Here is a 15,942-nt window from a genome sequence, read left to right as displayed (position 1 = left end):
GCTCTGCCCTCAGGCTGTGCTTCTTTAGCACAAGAGGCAAACGGCACAAGGCGTAGTGCAACAGCCAGCGAAAGTCCAAGAGAGGTGGAAGAAAGTCTCTTACGTCCCGACAGATGTCCTTCCCGTACATCTGCAGAAAGGTGATCATCCACTTCCCAGCTGCACGCACGTGCATTCCTTTGCCTTTCCGCAAGGTCTCCTTGATGGCCATCAGGAAGACAACGGTGTGTTCCAGGGGGAAGTTGCTGCACACCATCTGCAGAGAAAAGAGAAGCAGGAGAGATCTCATCACTGCTCTGCGGCAGCTCTTCAGAACAGAAAGCAGTCAGACAATGTCTGAGATTCTCCTAATCAACAGCTGCAAAGCCAACACCCCCAGCCTGTGCTGCTGAGCACTGTCTTCAGTTCCAGCAGCACCCTCCTCCTCCCCAGCAGCAGTGAACCACCTCCCGCTCTGAAGGGAAGAAGGCCCCAGGTCTCCCTTCTCTTCCTTGCCTGGGGACAGCAGTACCAGGCCTTTCTCCCTGCCCAGAATCTCAGCTTCACTGGCCACAACAGCCCAGCCATCTCTCTTGTAGATGCGACTCCTTACCCCCTCCCCCCTCCAAGCCTTCAGAAGCTACCCTAAAGGGGGACCACCATCTGCCTTGCAATCCTCCGCCTTTACCTCAACTACTCCAGGGCCAGAATCACCTTGAGGGGCACTGGGGAGACAGGGGTGCCCAAGTAATACTTCTTCAGCAAGTCCTGCAAGTACCAGAAAGACATTGTCAAAGTGGGCAAGGGGCACGAGAGCTCTTCTGCCTGGCCCAGAGACAGAAACAACTGCCACACACCAGCCCCATCGTTCCCACATTCCCCATGCAAGCACTGCAGGATGCAGCAGCTTCACAGCTGGTGGACCGAGCCCGCTGCCTGCTGCTGCCTGCCATCACCCAAGGTCCCCACCAGCTGGAGATGTGTGGCTGAGGGAGACCTGCATGGCTCCAGGGATGGGAGCCTCATGGCACAGCCCAGAACTCCTCCGCAGAGTGCCCTGGCTCTAGGCACTCACCATCAGGATCTCCAGCAGCTTGCTCTTCAATGAGGGGTTAAAGAAGGCGGAGCCACCCACGGCATGGACAGCAGAGCTGAAATCAGTGATGCTCTGCACCAGCGCGAGCTTGTTCTGCAAGTCCTGAGGCCAAGAGAGAAGAACATTCTTTGAACTGTGGGAAGGGCCAGGGGCTGTCAAGGGGACACATGGGGCAACACTAAGGGAAGGGCTTGGATCTTCATCTGAGCACAAACCGTTCCCCGAGGGACCTTTGGAAAGAGAAGGCCCATCTCAGCTTCCCCCCACGTGGAGGGGCTGCATCTGCTCTGACACCCTGGCACGCTTCGAGCTCTCACCCGGCAGCTGCAGCTGTACAGCAGCAGGATGTTGCCCACGATGTCTCCCTCCAGGTGGGCAAGCAGCTGCTCCTTGGAGGCTCACAGTGCCAAGCTGCCATGGGCGAGGATGAGAGCGCTGCATGTAGCCTGAGCTCTCATGCTGTCCAGCTCCGTCTGTGTGAGGAGAAATGCCTTGAGACACTCGCTCAGCAGCCCCCAGTGCCCTGCGGTGCACCTGGGCTCCCAGGGCAGGAGCTGCTGTGAAAATAAGGCAGAAGAATGCCAAGATGGAAACCCGTAGCACTTTACCTTCTTGCGCCTGGAAATCCTTCCATTCTGGCCTTTGCACAGCCTGGACGCAAACATGGTGAGTGTGTCCAGGACTGTGTGGAAGTTGCTGTCAGCAGCAAGGCTGACAAGAAAGATCATTCCCTGCACAAAAGAATGAGGGGCAGTTGGCGCAGGCCTGAACCTGCTGGCGCGGCCAGCCACAGTGGCTGGGCTGGTCCTTGCCTGGAGGAAATGGCAGCACTGAGGAGATGGAAAGGCCCGGAGCAGGGCCAGGAGAAGCCCTCTGCCCCAGAGACAGAGCAGGGATGCTCACAGAGTTGGAGGAGAAGAGAGCTCACCTGGGCCTCAGATGGCTCCTCTGCATTTGCCCCCTCCAGGTGCTGCAGCAGCTTCTCTTGCACATGGAGGACTTCCTTACAAGCTCCCAGAACGGTCCCCAGAGCCTTGTACAGGAAGGTCTGCGTGGGAAGGGAAGGAATAAGCTGGGATGTGGCAGCAGCCTGACCTTATTGGAGAGGGACAGGTGGGAAGGACCCACGCTCCCTGGGAGATGCTGAGAGCAGCTCCAGGGCCGAGCTGTAGCCAGTCCCCAAGCAGTTTGCAGTCAAAGGCCCGCTGGGGGGCACGGGCTGGGGAAGCAGCATGAGCAGCCCGTGTGGGCAAAGCACCAGCCTCAGCCCCAGCCCCAGTTGGGCACCTGCAGCTGCACCGCTGGGGAGAGCCGGGGGGAACTCACCTTTTCTGCAGAGCTGCTGGCAGAGCTGCTCAGCCGCCGGCTCAGCTCGCAGCTCAGGGCCTTGGTCCAGGCCTCGTCCTCCACAACGTCCAGCGATGCCCTCAGGAACTGTTGGAGAACAGGAGAAGCCAATGTTCTTTGCTTCTTTGCTCTTGCTCTTTGCCTCTTCCTGCTTTCCCAAGTCACTGCAGACTTCTGGCGACACGTGCCTGGAAGAACAGCCCCTCTCCCAGCTCTCCCCAGCATTCCCTCCATTAAAGCCACCTGCCGCTCCTCTCCTAAGACCTCCCTTGGGCTTGTGACAAAGAGGAAGAGGCAGCGCTGCAAAGGCGAGCAGCTGCTCCACAGCAGCTTTTGAGAGGCTGTTCCTGTCCCGTGGTGGCTTGTACGGGGGCGGTGGCTCATATGGGAGCAGGGCAGGCAAGCACTTTTGTGCACCGTGTCTCCCCACAATACTGTACCTTTATCAGATGGTGCTCCCACTCTGCAGAGTCCGGGAAGCTCTCATCTTTCCCTTCACAGCAACAAGAAGCAAAAGAGCGTTGCTTGGAATCACGCCTCAGAAGAAGAGCTGCTGCGAACCTGGCTTGGCTTGGGCGCTCGGCACTGCCAAGTTGGGACCTGCACCCCCTCCACAATGACCTGTCCCTCCCCACAAACACTGTCCCTGTGCACGAGCACAGAACTGCTCAAATTCAGTCTCAGGGGATGTAGAGGGCCTGTCCGTGTCCTGGAATGGGCAGATCCCCAGAAGGAAAGGTCCCTGGGCCCCAGTGCTGTCTCCTTGGAATGGAAACAGCAGCAGAGCAAGCACTGGGCCACAGACAACGCTCTCCCTCTGCCAAATTGCAGAGCTGCATCTTCACTCCCCCCCCTTCCAATCCTCCACCTCTCCTCCCCACCAGCACTTTACCTTTGAGGCACTGCAGCAGTAGAGGGATCTCAGCAGCCCACTTGGCCCCCACAGCTCTGTGGATCTTGCTGTGGAGGTTTTGCATGAGCAGCAAGGCAGCAGCTTGGAGTTTGCTGCCTGCAAAAAGGCTCCTTGCCACCACCTGAGCGAGAGCAAGGAGAAACAGGGTCACTTCTGCAGCAAGACAAGTGGCTTCCTCCAGGAGGAAAGCAGCTTGGCTCTGCCCTGATGGGCAAGGAGCAGCCAGCAGCTTTGCCCATGACACTGCAAGCTAGGAAGAGAAGGGCATCCCCAGGAGTGAGGCAGGTGCTGGCACGCTCGGCCATGCTGCTTCCTCCTCGGGGCTTGTGGCACCGGCCTCAGGAGCATCTACTTACCAGCAGACGTGCCAGCAGTGCCTGGGAAGTCAGCAGTGGGCCTGCGAGGAGAAAGAAGTGCCGAGTAAGACTTCAAGACGCTCTGTGCCCTGCCACGCACATCTCCGCTCTCCCTTCTGGGGAGCTTCTGCTCCTACCTTGAAACATGGAGCTGAGGAAGTGGGGATCCAGATCTTCCATGTCCCGCACCGTCAGCTCCCCTCTCTTGGCCAGGGCTTGGACGCAGCGGGAGACCGGGATCAGCATGCCGGTATACTGGGCTGGCACCATGTACAGCAGCAGCCTTGGCCACAGGAGCTGTAGGGAACGAGGCAGTTGAGCATGTCAGCATTCCTGCCTCCACTCAGAGATAAAGAGGACTCTGAATTTTCTTGAGTCTTGTGTCCTTCAGAGCACACTGGAGGACAGACCTGAGGTGTTGGAAGGGGACGAGGAACACGTGGTGCAAAGGCAAGGAGTGGCAGCAGGGCAGAGTGTGACTTACTTTGGAGATCCCTCTCGCAGAGACATCCAGTGACCCCAGGATGTTGATGCACAGCTCTTGGAGAGCTTCCTCTTCCTGGGCTTCCTGGGCAGAAAGGTCTTCAGCTGCCTGCACAACAGTGGTGCTGAAATGCCGGTTACTCTCAGTTCTCAGGAGGCTCTCGGGAGGCTCAGGTGTGGCCCCATCGGTGCTTCTGTGCCAGCCTATGAGCTGCACAGGTCCTCCAAAGGAAGATGCTGCCCACTATCCTTACCCTTCTTCCTGTGGTGCAGCTGAACTCCCTGAAGATGTGCCCCACCACATCCCAGGCTGAGCAGCTCCAGGCGTTAGCGATGAGCAGATCCTCAATGAAGTGCAGCACGGCCCTCCTCACCTGCCAGGGGTCAATTGTGGGTGTGATTTTCCTGCTCAGAAGGCCAAGGGAAGCCACCTGCTCATCAGATGCCCTTTGGGCATGAGCAGAGATGACAAAAGCAGAGGAGAAGAGGTGAGGTCCAGGCCTTAGCACCAGGCTGTGCACTTTCCGTGCACAGCAGAGGGACCCGTCCGCTCCACTCTGCCTGCTCTCCTGACAGGAGCCATCGTGACCATGTGGTCGATGCCCCAGCACATCCCTGGTCACCCCAGGCCCTGCCGTATTGGCAGCAGCATCACCACCCTGACAGTGCTTTCCTTTCCCCAAACAACTCACCCGGGTCCTGGGGTCACTGCACACACGCTGCACAGCCTCTGTAATCTGCGGCAGCTTCTCTGTCATCACAGGCTCTGCAAGAGATGCACAGAAGCATGCGTGGAGGCACAACTCAGATGGCAAAAGGGATCCCTGGAAGTCCCGACCCGTGGTACTGACCATCAGAGCGAGCCAGAGCACCGAGCAGACCCAGGGCTGCCACGCATCCAGCCTCCCTCTCATCGCCCAGCTGCGACTGCAGAAACAGGACCGTTTCCTCTGGGCAGATTCGGGCTGCAGGAAGGAAATCCCATGCTGTGTTAGTGAACAACTCGTGCCCATTCGTGAGGTTAGAGAGAGATGTATTGGCCAGAGCACTGGCAAGCATCGCCAAAGCTCCTCTCCTTACCCTGCAGCAGGATGCAGCAGGTCAGCTCTGCATTATCAGCCTCGCTGTGCTGCTTGGCGTCATCAGAGAGCTGTGGGAACAAAGTCCATTTGAGAAAATCACATCAGCATTGAGGATGGAAAAGACACTGTGCTGCCAGCTCCTGTCTCCCTTGACACTCTTGGGAAGAGGACACACAGACAAAACACAGCCCACCCCACACCATCCCAGAGGGCTCTGGAGCAGCCACAGACATATAGGAGCTAAGGCTGAGCAGCCATCAGAGGCTCAGAGCTTTGCAGTCCTGAGGCTTAGCCAAGAGCGAAACTGCTGTGCACACCAGGATAGGTTCCCCTTACCTGATAGAACACTTGGGCACTGGTGATGGCCAGAAACTTGTCCTTAGGGATGACAGACTGAACTCCCGGTAAGGCCTCCAGGAACATATGAAGGCTCTGCAAGAGACCAGGAAAGGAAGAAAGGGTTGAAGTCACATCTAGCCACTTGGGAGCAGAGGAACTGTTTGTCAGTGGTTTGTCTGCTGGGAGAAGCTCCCACACAGGCGTTCTTGTTTTTCCCCCCTCCCAGCAGCACCAAGAGAGTCTCTCTGCTCTCAACCAAGCCCTGTTTGGGCATCACTTGCAGGCATTTCCCTGCCAGTGGCCCTCTTTTTCCCCATCAGATGCAACTGGATGTCGTCCTCCCAGTTGTTAGCACAGAGCTCCTCAGGTACTCAGAGCCCCACAGTGGTGGTGGTGAAGCCTCCCATCCCCAGGAGATGGGCACCAGTGACTCTTGGCTCCCTCCTGGCTCCTGTCCAGGTTATTCCTTCCTTGACTGAACAGCTCAGCAAGCCTCAGACTTCCCTTGAGCACCTGTTCCTTCTTTCTCCAAGGACTGCCCACCTCCTCCCTGCAGCCCCCTGACCCCTTGTGGCACTTGCACGGGCCCCACGTCCACACCGAGCCCTCTGCAACATCTTACCTTGGCCACCCTGCAGGTGTCTTGCATCTCCTGACATGGGTGCATGAGCCAGAGGAGCTGCTCCCAGATGTGCTCTCGGGGCAGCTCCTCTTGCAGGAGGACAGTCATCATGGCAGCCACAGCTCCAAGAACGGCCTGTCTGTCCTGGAGAGGGATGGCAGAGGCCCGGCATCAAAGACTGAAGGTCTGCCCTTCCTACAGAGAGGACTTTCTCTTTCCCTTCCCCATACTCCTGTGCCCAGCAGGAGAAGGGCTCGCTCTCCCTGGGCAGGCAGGTTTTCCCCGTACCCTCATCCCCGGCTCTCCCTGCCACAGTGCTGTGACTTGCGACTGCTCCCTGGCAGGGAGATCCAGCCCCAAGCACAGAGCCAGTTTGGGGCCCTTTGCAGAGCCCACCCTCTCTGGCTGCACCCTCTTGTCACCCCTCTGCTCTCAGCCATCTGGGCACAGACAGAGCTGCTGCCATGGATGCCCCAGCTGCCATCCCAGGCTGGGAATGCATCAGTGCTCACCTCTTCCTCCTTGCAGTCCTGCCAGTTGCTCACCACAAAGAAGAAGAGATCATCAAGATTCTCATACATTTGTTCTTTCTCTGTGGCAGGCCAGGGGCATTGCTTTCTGAAGGACAAGTGACTCTTGATTCCGTCCATCCATTGTTTCACAACTGAAACAAAACAAAACAAAAAAGAATATTAAAAAAAAAAAAAAAAAAAAAAGCACAACAAAACAAAACAAGAGAAAAGGGAGCCTGCAAGAGTCTGCAGCAGGGTGAGGTGCAAGGGCTGTGCCCAGCCCCCCTGCCCTGGGGCCGGCACTCACCAGCACAAGCAGTGCACAGGGTCCGGCCGCTGCTCACCCGGCCCACCACACTGCACAGGCTGGCCAGCGTCAGCCACACAAAAGAGATGCACTGTGGAGCTGCAGAGAGGAAGGAGAAGGGCACGGTCAGAGCCTCAGCAGGGAGGGAGGAGAGGCTGCAGAGCCCTGCACCCCCCAGCTCTATGCAGATCATGCGCAAGGGGAGAGACCCCTCTCCCTAGTGGTTATAGATGGCAGGAGGCTGAGGGCACTCTACCATAGATGCTGAAGAGTTTGCTCAGGGTGACGAGCACAAACTCCTTGCACATCTCCCGTGTGGCCTTCAGGTGGCCCTGGAGCTCGGCCATCACCATGGAGAAGTGAGTCCGGGCCAGAGCCACCAGGACATTGCTGGCAGCCACTCTCACGCTGTCCGTCACGCCCTGGAAAAGAGTCACTGGTGACACACGGCACAGGAGGCTGCCCAAGGCCTTCCCTTGGAAGGGCCAAGCCAGCGCCGTCTGCCAGCAGAACACCAGCACGGGCAGGCAGCTCCCTTTGTCTTCAGGAGTGACCCCTCACCTGGGCTGCTGTCAGGTCCTGGGACACCTCAGCCAGCAGCCGGTTCACCACTCCGCACGGCGGGCGGCTGTCCTCTTCCCCCAGGACGTGCTCCAGCTCGCAGTACGCCTGCTCTCGGTCACCCTGGGGACAGGGATAGGTCACGTTTGGCTTTGCCCTTGTTCCTGGGGAGCCGCCCGCTGCCGCCCATCGCTATGCCGATGTGCTGCCGGGGCCTGGCACCCACGGGACAAGAACCGGGGCAAGGACCGATGGTTGGACGTCCCCAGCTCACCTCCTGCTCTTGCAGGCGCTGCAGCAGTAAAGTCACGGCACAGGTGGGGACAGGGCTTTCCACCCTGCCTCTCTCCCTGCAACGTGTGCGTCTGGGCATGCAGCCCACACAGGCAAAGAGACCTGGAAGAAAAGAGCAGAGCAGCTGCCGCCGGTGTTGCTTGAAGCCAGGGCCGAGCATGCAGCCAGCTCTGGGAGGAACGCTCCTCCAGCCCCACAGCGCGGGGTGGGCTGCGCTGGCACATGCGTGGTTGGTGGGGAGAGGGGAGAGAGCCTTCCCCTTGCTGGGGTACTGGGGAAAGCACAGTGGGCGGCTGCACTCAGCAGAGCAAGGACAGTGCTGCTGGCACATCCTAAAGAGACACTGGAAGCACGCACGTGCTCGGGCAGCGCCACGGTGTCCAGAGAGGTGGAGGGACCTCACCTCGAAGGGCTCTCAGCCGCTCCATCACAGCAGGATGCCTCCAGACAGACACAGCGCTCTCTCTGGGTTCACTTCCTGCGCGTCCCACAAGCGGACTGAGCCACCGCTCCCACCGCTGCCACAGGGGTGAAAGCCACAACTGTGACATCTGGCAAACTGAGCAAGGAGTGTAACATCACAGAGAATGACGTGCCCCGGGCTAGGGACCAGAAAGCATGTTTTGCAACCCTCTGTGTCTTCCACCAGCAGTGTTCTTTAGTTTCTGTTTCCTTGAGATACTGTATCTCCATATTTTCTACTTTCCCAGCCTTTTTTCTGAGTCTTCTACCTCCATGACATGAGGGTACCCAAACACGAGGGTAAACCTTGAACAAACCAGAGAGGAATCACAGAATCACAGAATTGTAGGGATTGGAAGGGACCTCCAGAGATCATCGAGTCCAACCCCCAAAACAGAAAATAGAAACACAGAATCATTAAGGTTGGAAAAGAATTAAAAACCATCTAGTCCAACCATCAGCCCATCTCCACCATACTCATAGGTCACGTCCCTCAGTGCCACATCCACACAGTTCTTGAATACCTCCAGGGACGGTGATTCCACTACCACCTTGGGCAGTGGTCCAGCAAGCAGGAGAAGAAGCTCAGCTCCCTATGCTAGAGCTAACCTAGAGCTGTCCCATGGCGGAATACTCGGCTACACTAGCAAGAGCCTCTGCTTTGTAAAGGTTCCCCTCACCATTCATCCTCAATGGAATGCAGTTAAGGCGTAGGCCTAAAGCAGGAGCGAACAAAAATGGCTCTGGAAGGAACAAAGCAAGTTACTCAATGCTGTGGAGAGATCCTGGTCTTTCTGTTTATATTAAATAGCCATGAAGTCCAGCAGTATTCACTTGCCTGCCTATCAGTCTTGCCAGACAAATACCATCACAGAACAAGAAATGCATACAGATCCAATCTTATCAGGAGAAAATACACCTGCCATCATACTCAACCATGCAGGTTACGTTGGAAGAACTTGGTGTGAAAAAAGGGGCGCAGAATGGAAAGGAGTGTGAGCTACCCCATGCTAAGCACTGCTGAAAAACTGAACTTACACAAGTGCCTACATATGGGCTTAGTGCTCAGAGTCTGGGTCCTGCTTGCTTGCTTTGAAACCTTTGCCACAAAGCGTGATATTCAGCAAGACCCATTCCTATTTGCAAACATGGAGCACATCTTGGGATGTGCACTTCCCCTGGAAGGTCACATGGAGGGAAAGTCCTAGCAAGTGAATTTTTCTCTGTCTGCAGACTCATGTAGGATTGTTCTTAAGAAGAGCATTAATTACACCTGGCCACTTCCTCAGCTGGAGCCAGTCAATACATCCATTGCTTTCATCGGCTGCACTGCCTGTGACAGCTAGGAATTATTTATTCTCTACAGCTAAAAACTTTACTTCTTACAAGTCCTGATATCTTGGAGGTAGCATGTTTGGAAACCTTGCCATGCTATGGCCATCTCCCTTCTTCAGCACTCCCACATCCTGCTTGTTTGAGTTAGCCAGTATTCTTAGTTTTGTTTCATTTTGTTCTTAGCTTCTAAAATCATTTCTGTAGAATGGAGGGGCTTTTTCCTCCCAAGAAAACAACATTACTTAACATGTGTGAGATGCTTTGCATCTTTCAATCAAACCCAGTTAACTAATTAATCCTTGCAACATTTCTGAGAGAAAAGCAAACATTATCTCATTTTTGCACGTGGGGAAACTAAGGCAGAAAGGTGAAGCAAATTGCTTAAGGCCAGTGAGAGATTTAGGCTCAGAAACACAGGAGTTTTCCAGCTCCTGGTGTTACATTCTGGCAAGCAGCACAAGTCTCCAATGGGCAAAACATGCTGCAGGCATGACCTCCCCTGCAAGCAATAGTGTTGCTGTGAGGCATGCAGAGAGGCTGATGCCCAGAGAAAGGGAGATATGGAGGAGGGACGAGTAGACAAGCCCTGTCTCTTTCCTGGTTCAAGTCCTGGTCCCGTTCTAACTGTGCTCTGTTGCTGCATGTGAGCTAGCTGCATAGAATGTACAGCAAGGGGAGCTGTAGGATGCAGCTGAAAGGAGTGGCAGCTGTGGCAAAGTAAGGCCTGTAATTGGGAAGTGACATGAAGATACAGTCCTGCCTCTCCTGCAAAGATCTACTGGAGACGTGATGTGCTGTGCCAGTCATACAGAGGAATAAATAAGAACATTTCTCTGTCTGTCCTAGGGTTCTTCCACCTCAAGGGAGGATGCAAACAACTTTTCTGGTAAATTTTTTTTACCGGTACTGTGCTCATTCTGCTTATAACAGTTGCACTTGCTCCAGAATGACAATGAGCAGCTTTATCACAGCACTGGATAGGGAGCCAAGTTCTAGCACTGACAGCCGAGCACTGAGAGACACTGCTGTGGCTTCAGAGGAGCTGCCCGAGCTTTCTGCTGCTGCAGCTCTGCACTGAACCAGCCCCAAATATCTTCCTATGGACCAGCTGAGAGGGAAGTGAGAGCATCTGTGCAGCAAGCAGCAAGGAAACTTTGCTCTCCCATCAGCCAACACTATCAAAGGCGTTCCTTAAGGGAAGACTGCTCCAGCACTTTGGTCTTTTTATTAATAACAAGCACTCCTACTTTTACTGAACAGGAGGACTGGTGACTGAGGAATTAACTCATCCCTCATCCCTCCAAACTGTCAAATCTTTCTTCTAGTTATGGAGTCCCTGTTTTAAAACAAAGCGAAAAGAGAACCAAAAATATGGCAAGTGAGTGCCAATAATTTTTATCTCTGCACTGGGGTAAATTGTGCCAAGCATTTTGTGAGAGAAGGACAACAGAGGACAATCCATCAGTGCAGCATACATCAACGTATTAAAAAACATGCAAGTAGTGGGGAAAGCTTTTAATTTGAATGATATCGGTGCCCACAAGCACGACAATAATTAAAGGTCTGCCAGCACAGCTATTATACATTCTGGTTTAGTGCATTTAATATCTCAGCTGCTTCAAATCAGATCAGCCTGATGGCTGGCAAGCGTGTTTCCACTCTGGATGCAAATCAAAGTCGCACACACCGTTCTGAAGCCTCGCTTCAAGAGTGGGACTTTTTTGCATAGGACAGGACAGACTGTCCTTCGTCCTTGTTGTGCAGCTCTGTGCTGCTGGTATGCTTCCACCTGTCAGGAAAGAGGAGAATGAATGATTCTCCTTAGGGTTAGACATTAGAGACATTATGCCCTACTCGAGAGTCCTTCTCCTGCTCTTCATAACTTCCTTTCTCCTTTACTGGACACATATATACTCTGTGGCATGGCAAGCATGCACCTTTCCTTTTGAGTCATCATGAGGGCAAGCAAAGGGATGCAGTCCTTCCTTCCCCTTCAGTCCTGTGCTGGTAGCTGGCAGAACACCTTGGGCTGTGTTGCATTCAGATCATCCTTGATAAGCTTGTTGTGAGGCTGCAGCCATCTCTGACAGGGGAGGGTGGGCAAACAAGAGTTTCCATCTTACAAGAGTTTCCATCTTCTGGTGCTTCTATTCCCACAGAACTGTGGGACCTCCTTGGGAAACTATGCGGCATTTCTTGGTACAGAAACAAGGTGGACTGAAATAAATGATCACTTCTGCGAATAGTAATTTACAGCTCTATGAAAAAGAAGCCAACAACTTGTTTTATTTTAATTTTGAGGAGGTGAGGAGGAAGCAAGAGACTAGCATGCTATGTGACTAGCGTTACTATGAACACTTAGCTTTCATGTCTCCCACTTCCTTCATGCTCTGCCTTCCCTTTCAGACCATAACCTTATGAGGGCAGGAGCTGTCTCTCATAGGTGTTTACACAGATCTAAGCACAACAACCCTCTTTGGATCCTCCCAGTCCTACTGCTGTGCAATTGGTGGTGATTTTCTTGGCCGATGTTTCAACCCATATGACACTGAATGTGCCCCTGAGATCAGAGAGAGACAGCACATGCTGAGACCTGGGGAAAGTTAAGGAGCAGAGCAGTTAGGTAGTTGGAGGGCAGCAGTTAGATCACTGGGTCTGACATCACCCAGCAAAAGTATGACTTTGTCAGACTTAAAAAGTGAAGGGTTCAAGGGAGTCTGATGGGGAACAGGAGAGAAGGAGGGAGGTCATATGAGGGTATTGATAAACAATCAAATACAAGGATTAAAAAAAATCTGATGGCGGTTTTCTTTGCCAGTTTAGCATCTGCTTTTGTACCAATTCGGTCTCTTGGGAATTACATTTGAAAAATTTTTCCCCCCTAAGAGACATGGTAAATGACTGTGCATGCACTTCTAGGCTATTGTGAAGGCAAGATGAATTATGAAAGCATTTGAAAAAAGAGTTTCATTGTATATTTGCAGTGGACTAGGGAATGGATGTATCACAGGTTCATGTAAGGCAGAAATCCCTCTTTGGTGATGAAATGTCTCTCCTGCTGTACTAGTTTGGTCACACAGCAAACCCTTGTTTTGAGGGTGCTCTCTCAGGTCTTCACTGCTCCTCAGGAAGCTGTGATTTCATTGAGCAGCCTTTCAGTGGGAGACATTAATAAGGGCTCTGTCTGTCTCTTTTCATGCGCATTGTGGGGGCTGATTAAAGCTTTTCACACTCTGTCAAATGGTTCAAAAGTTATCAGGAGCAGGTATCTACCTTGGCAATTTATTGCGCTGGAATGGTATTTTTGTGGTGTAAGTTCTCCTTGCCTCCTGACTTGGAGTCTTGCAGTTGCATTCAGGCATCAGTCTGATCACGGCAGTGACCATCTCTGAGCCATTTCCCTCTTAGCACCACTGCAGTGGATTACACCAATATGTGTACACAGCATCTGAAATCACACCAGCCTTGTCTCCAGAACAAACAGGACTAAAAGCAACCCTAGCCCTGGTCAAGTGCTGCTGGCTAGATACTGTTGTTAGCTAATGAACAGCACGAAACGGCATCAGTTTTAGTGACTACGCTGTTAATTTTAATAAGAGTTTTGTTTTATGCTGATCTCTGTAATGATTAGTTTAAATATTGCTGCCTGCTATTAATTGGTACTGCGCCGTCTGCCTGGCTGCACGCTGCCAATGCACTGTGCTGCGGCTGCTCCCAGCAGCAAGCTCTGCCAAGCAGAGCCCACGTGCAGGCAGGCTCGTGCAAAGAGCTGCAGTCTGACAGGAAATCAGAGCAAGCACGCTTCCATTTCTGTTGTGCCCTCACCCTCAGGGTGTTATTACCAAAACATGGGCAGTGTGTCTGGTTATACCTGTTCTCCAGTGCTGTAGTGCACTGGCCCATGCTACCTGCTCTTTTTCATTCCTTCCTTGCTTAGTTGCAGAATTTGGTACGCTGGGGGTGCCCTGAGCCTTCCTTCCTAGAGGCCTGCTCCCTTTCCACCACATGCTGCTCTCATCATTCCAGCTCTGATGTAAGCTGCTCCTTGGCTGCAGGAGTGCACCAGATTGCTAGTTAATGTATGGGGAGAGTCAAGCACACAGCTTGATTTATGGAAAAGCATCCAAAGCCAGTGCCTGGATGCCTGGATCAGAGCACCTGGAAGCGGCTGTCTAGTAAAAAACTTCAAACACAGGGAGTAAACTGGACACCAAGTTAGCCCACCAGCAGGTTGATGCTAGATGGAAAAATGTCACATCATCCTCTGTCTACCCTCCAGCAAGGGTTTTGTCAGGGTGCTACCCTGTCACATTGGTGACTTATCTGCCTGTTCATGCCAATGGTTTTGGAGGCTACCAGAGCAAAGAAGAGATGCAGGATATGATGTGAAGTTAACATCAGGTCCCATCATCTCCTGCCCTAGCCAGGAAAGCCTGCAAGCAGGAGTGGGGCCACACAATCTATTCAATGTTTTTGCAATGTCTGAGCCCACAGCAGCGACACAGCCACAGTCCCTCAGAGTCCCTCACGATCTCAGAAACATCACTGAGGCTCTCAGGGCAAACAGAAGTATCAGAGAGCTCCAAAACCTCCCCCAGCACAGTGCTTGTAGCTGTGGGTTCAGGCAGGGTGCTGAGAGGCCTTGGCTCAGGCTGTGTGTTGGGAGGGCTGAGGAGAAGCTGGAGCGTAAAGCAGATGGCATGGGAGGGGATTTGTCCCAAAAGGAGGGAACTGGAGAGGCATGTGTCAGAGCAGCCTGAGAGGGGATCACAGCAGCAAGAGCAATAATGCAGATTTTTTGCTCCAGAATAAAAAGAGGGAGTTAGATTGACGTGCAGATATTGCTGCTGGCAGATAGATTTTCCAGGGAGTTTCCAGCAGCACTATTAATAAATAACTTTTTATTGCATACTTTCCATTTCAGAACCATTCCTGTTCTTCTCACTGCTTTTTTTCTTTTTTCCTTTTTTCTTTTTTTCCCCCTTTTTCTTTTTAATTTAAAGGAGCACTGCCCCCAGAGTCTTTTGGTGCACCTGTCTTTCTAATGCATAAATTTACTCAACTCTTCTGCAGGTCAGCAGCATAACCTGGGGGTAACTTCCGTGTCTTTCAGCATTTGGACATTGCATTTGTTTGCACCCAGCATTGCAGAAAGGCCACAAGAGGAAACGCCAGGGATGGGAAGAAAGCATAATCTGCTAGTTGCTAGGTGTGGTGTGCAGACTTCTGTATGCCCCTTAGGCGTAAAACAGAACAGCCCCCAGGCCAGGCCAGGCCCATTCCTGCTTGGTCTGTCTCCCCACAGAACATCAAAGTTCCCAAACAGCTTCCAGCTCTCCAGGATAAAAGAGGTGGCAGATGCACGTGTGTATCTTTGAAACAGCGTACCTTTGTCCTTCCAGTTAGCTTTCTCTCCTGGGGTTGCTGAAAGCCAAATTTGCTCTCTAGAAACAGCAGGATGTGAATGGAGTGATGCAGCCAGAGACTCTGCTCTTTGGAAATGTCTGGGGAGCTGCAAAATAGCAAAGCTAAACACAATAAATCTTACCTGAATGCCCGCATTAAAATCACATTGGGGCAGCCCATTTGTGAATTACATGCTTGTGATCAGAGAGTAACTTCCATTATTTTTAATGTAATGGCAAAGCCAATAGGCAGCACAGCAGATGAATGGGAAATTGATCATCTCTTCTGGACAGATCCCACTATATTATGAAATCTATGTACATGACCTAGATACTACAGTGATGAATGTTTTGGAGATGTTTATACGTTAGATTAGACTCACGTTGTTTAGGACACAGCAGCTGAATTCTGGAGCCGAGCCTTTGGAGTTTATGACTTGCACTGAGTTTTCTGACTAGCACAGTTCATTCTATTTTTTAATGGATTTTGCTCCAACAAATATCTACAAATTCTAGCAGCTTTAAAAGTTCACAGATAAAGATTTTTCTTAAATCCTTTTTTTTTTTTTTTTTTTAAAGGTCACTATACATAAAAGATTCCAATAATTAAGATCACCTTCCTATCAAAGTCATATTCCGATATTTGATAGACAAGCTAAGGTACAACAAGTACTGCCTCTTCATGCCTAGACCTATGCAATCTACTCTTCTCTCTCCTAGATTGAAAAAACACTCCTGATTTGTTTTTTCGCAGATCAGGAACAATCTTATACTGAAGCCCAGACCACACTCTCCAGGCCATCCTTCACTCAAGTGTACCCAAGGTTGGAATGGTGTTTGCTACCTTCC

At 52.4% G+C, this 15,942-nt stretch overlaps 1 protein-coding gene across 1 annotated transcript; it reads right to left on the bottom strand.

Annotated features, from left to right (window-relative positions):
• Positions 1 to 672: 672 nt before the first annotated feature.
• On the bottom strand, positions 673 to 8,319 carry LOC306957873 (maestro heat-like repeat-containing protein family member 2B; the record flags this gene model as incomplete). Its single annotated transcript, XM_079549217.1, is given in 24 exon segments — positions 673 to 747; positions 1,055 to 1,177; positions 1,393 to 1,473; positions 1,477 to 1,548; positions 1,684 to 1,806; positions 2,004 to 2,123; positions 2,402 to 2,509; positions 2,863 to 2,915; positions 3,315 to 3,456; positions 3,692 to 3,732; positions 3,829 to 3,988; positions 4,176 to 4,283; positions 4,429 to 4,548; positions 4,867 to 4,940; positions 5,026 to 5,139; positions 5,255 to 5,324; positions 5,593 to 5,688; positions 6,218 to 6,361; positions 6,730 to 6,881; positions 7,037 to 7,135; positions 7,293 to 7,458; positions 7,598 to 7,720; positions 7,872 to 7,993; positions 8,295 to 8,319. Coding segments are annotated over 24 exon segments (2,511 nt in total).
• Positions 8,320 to 15,942: the final 7,623 nt, after the last annotated feature.

The sequence above is a fragment of the Tetrao urogallus genome (assembly GCF_951394365.1).
Source record: "Tetrao urogallus genome assembly, chromosome: 1".
Lineage (NCBI taxonomy): Eukaryota > Metazoa > Chordata > Aves > Galliformes > Phasianidae > Tetrao > Tetrao urogallus.
The sequence above is the reverse complement of the archived record's forward strand: the minus strand, read 5'-3'. Positions and strand labels throughout refer to the sequence as shown.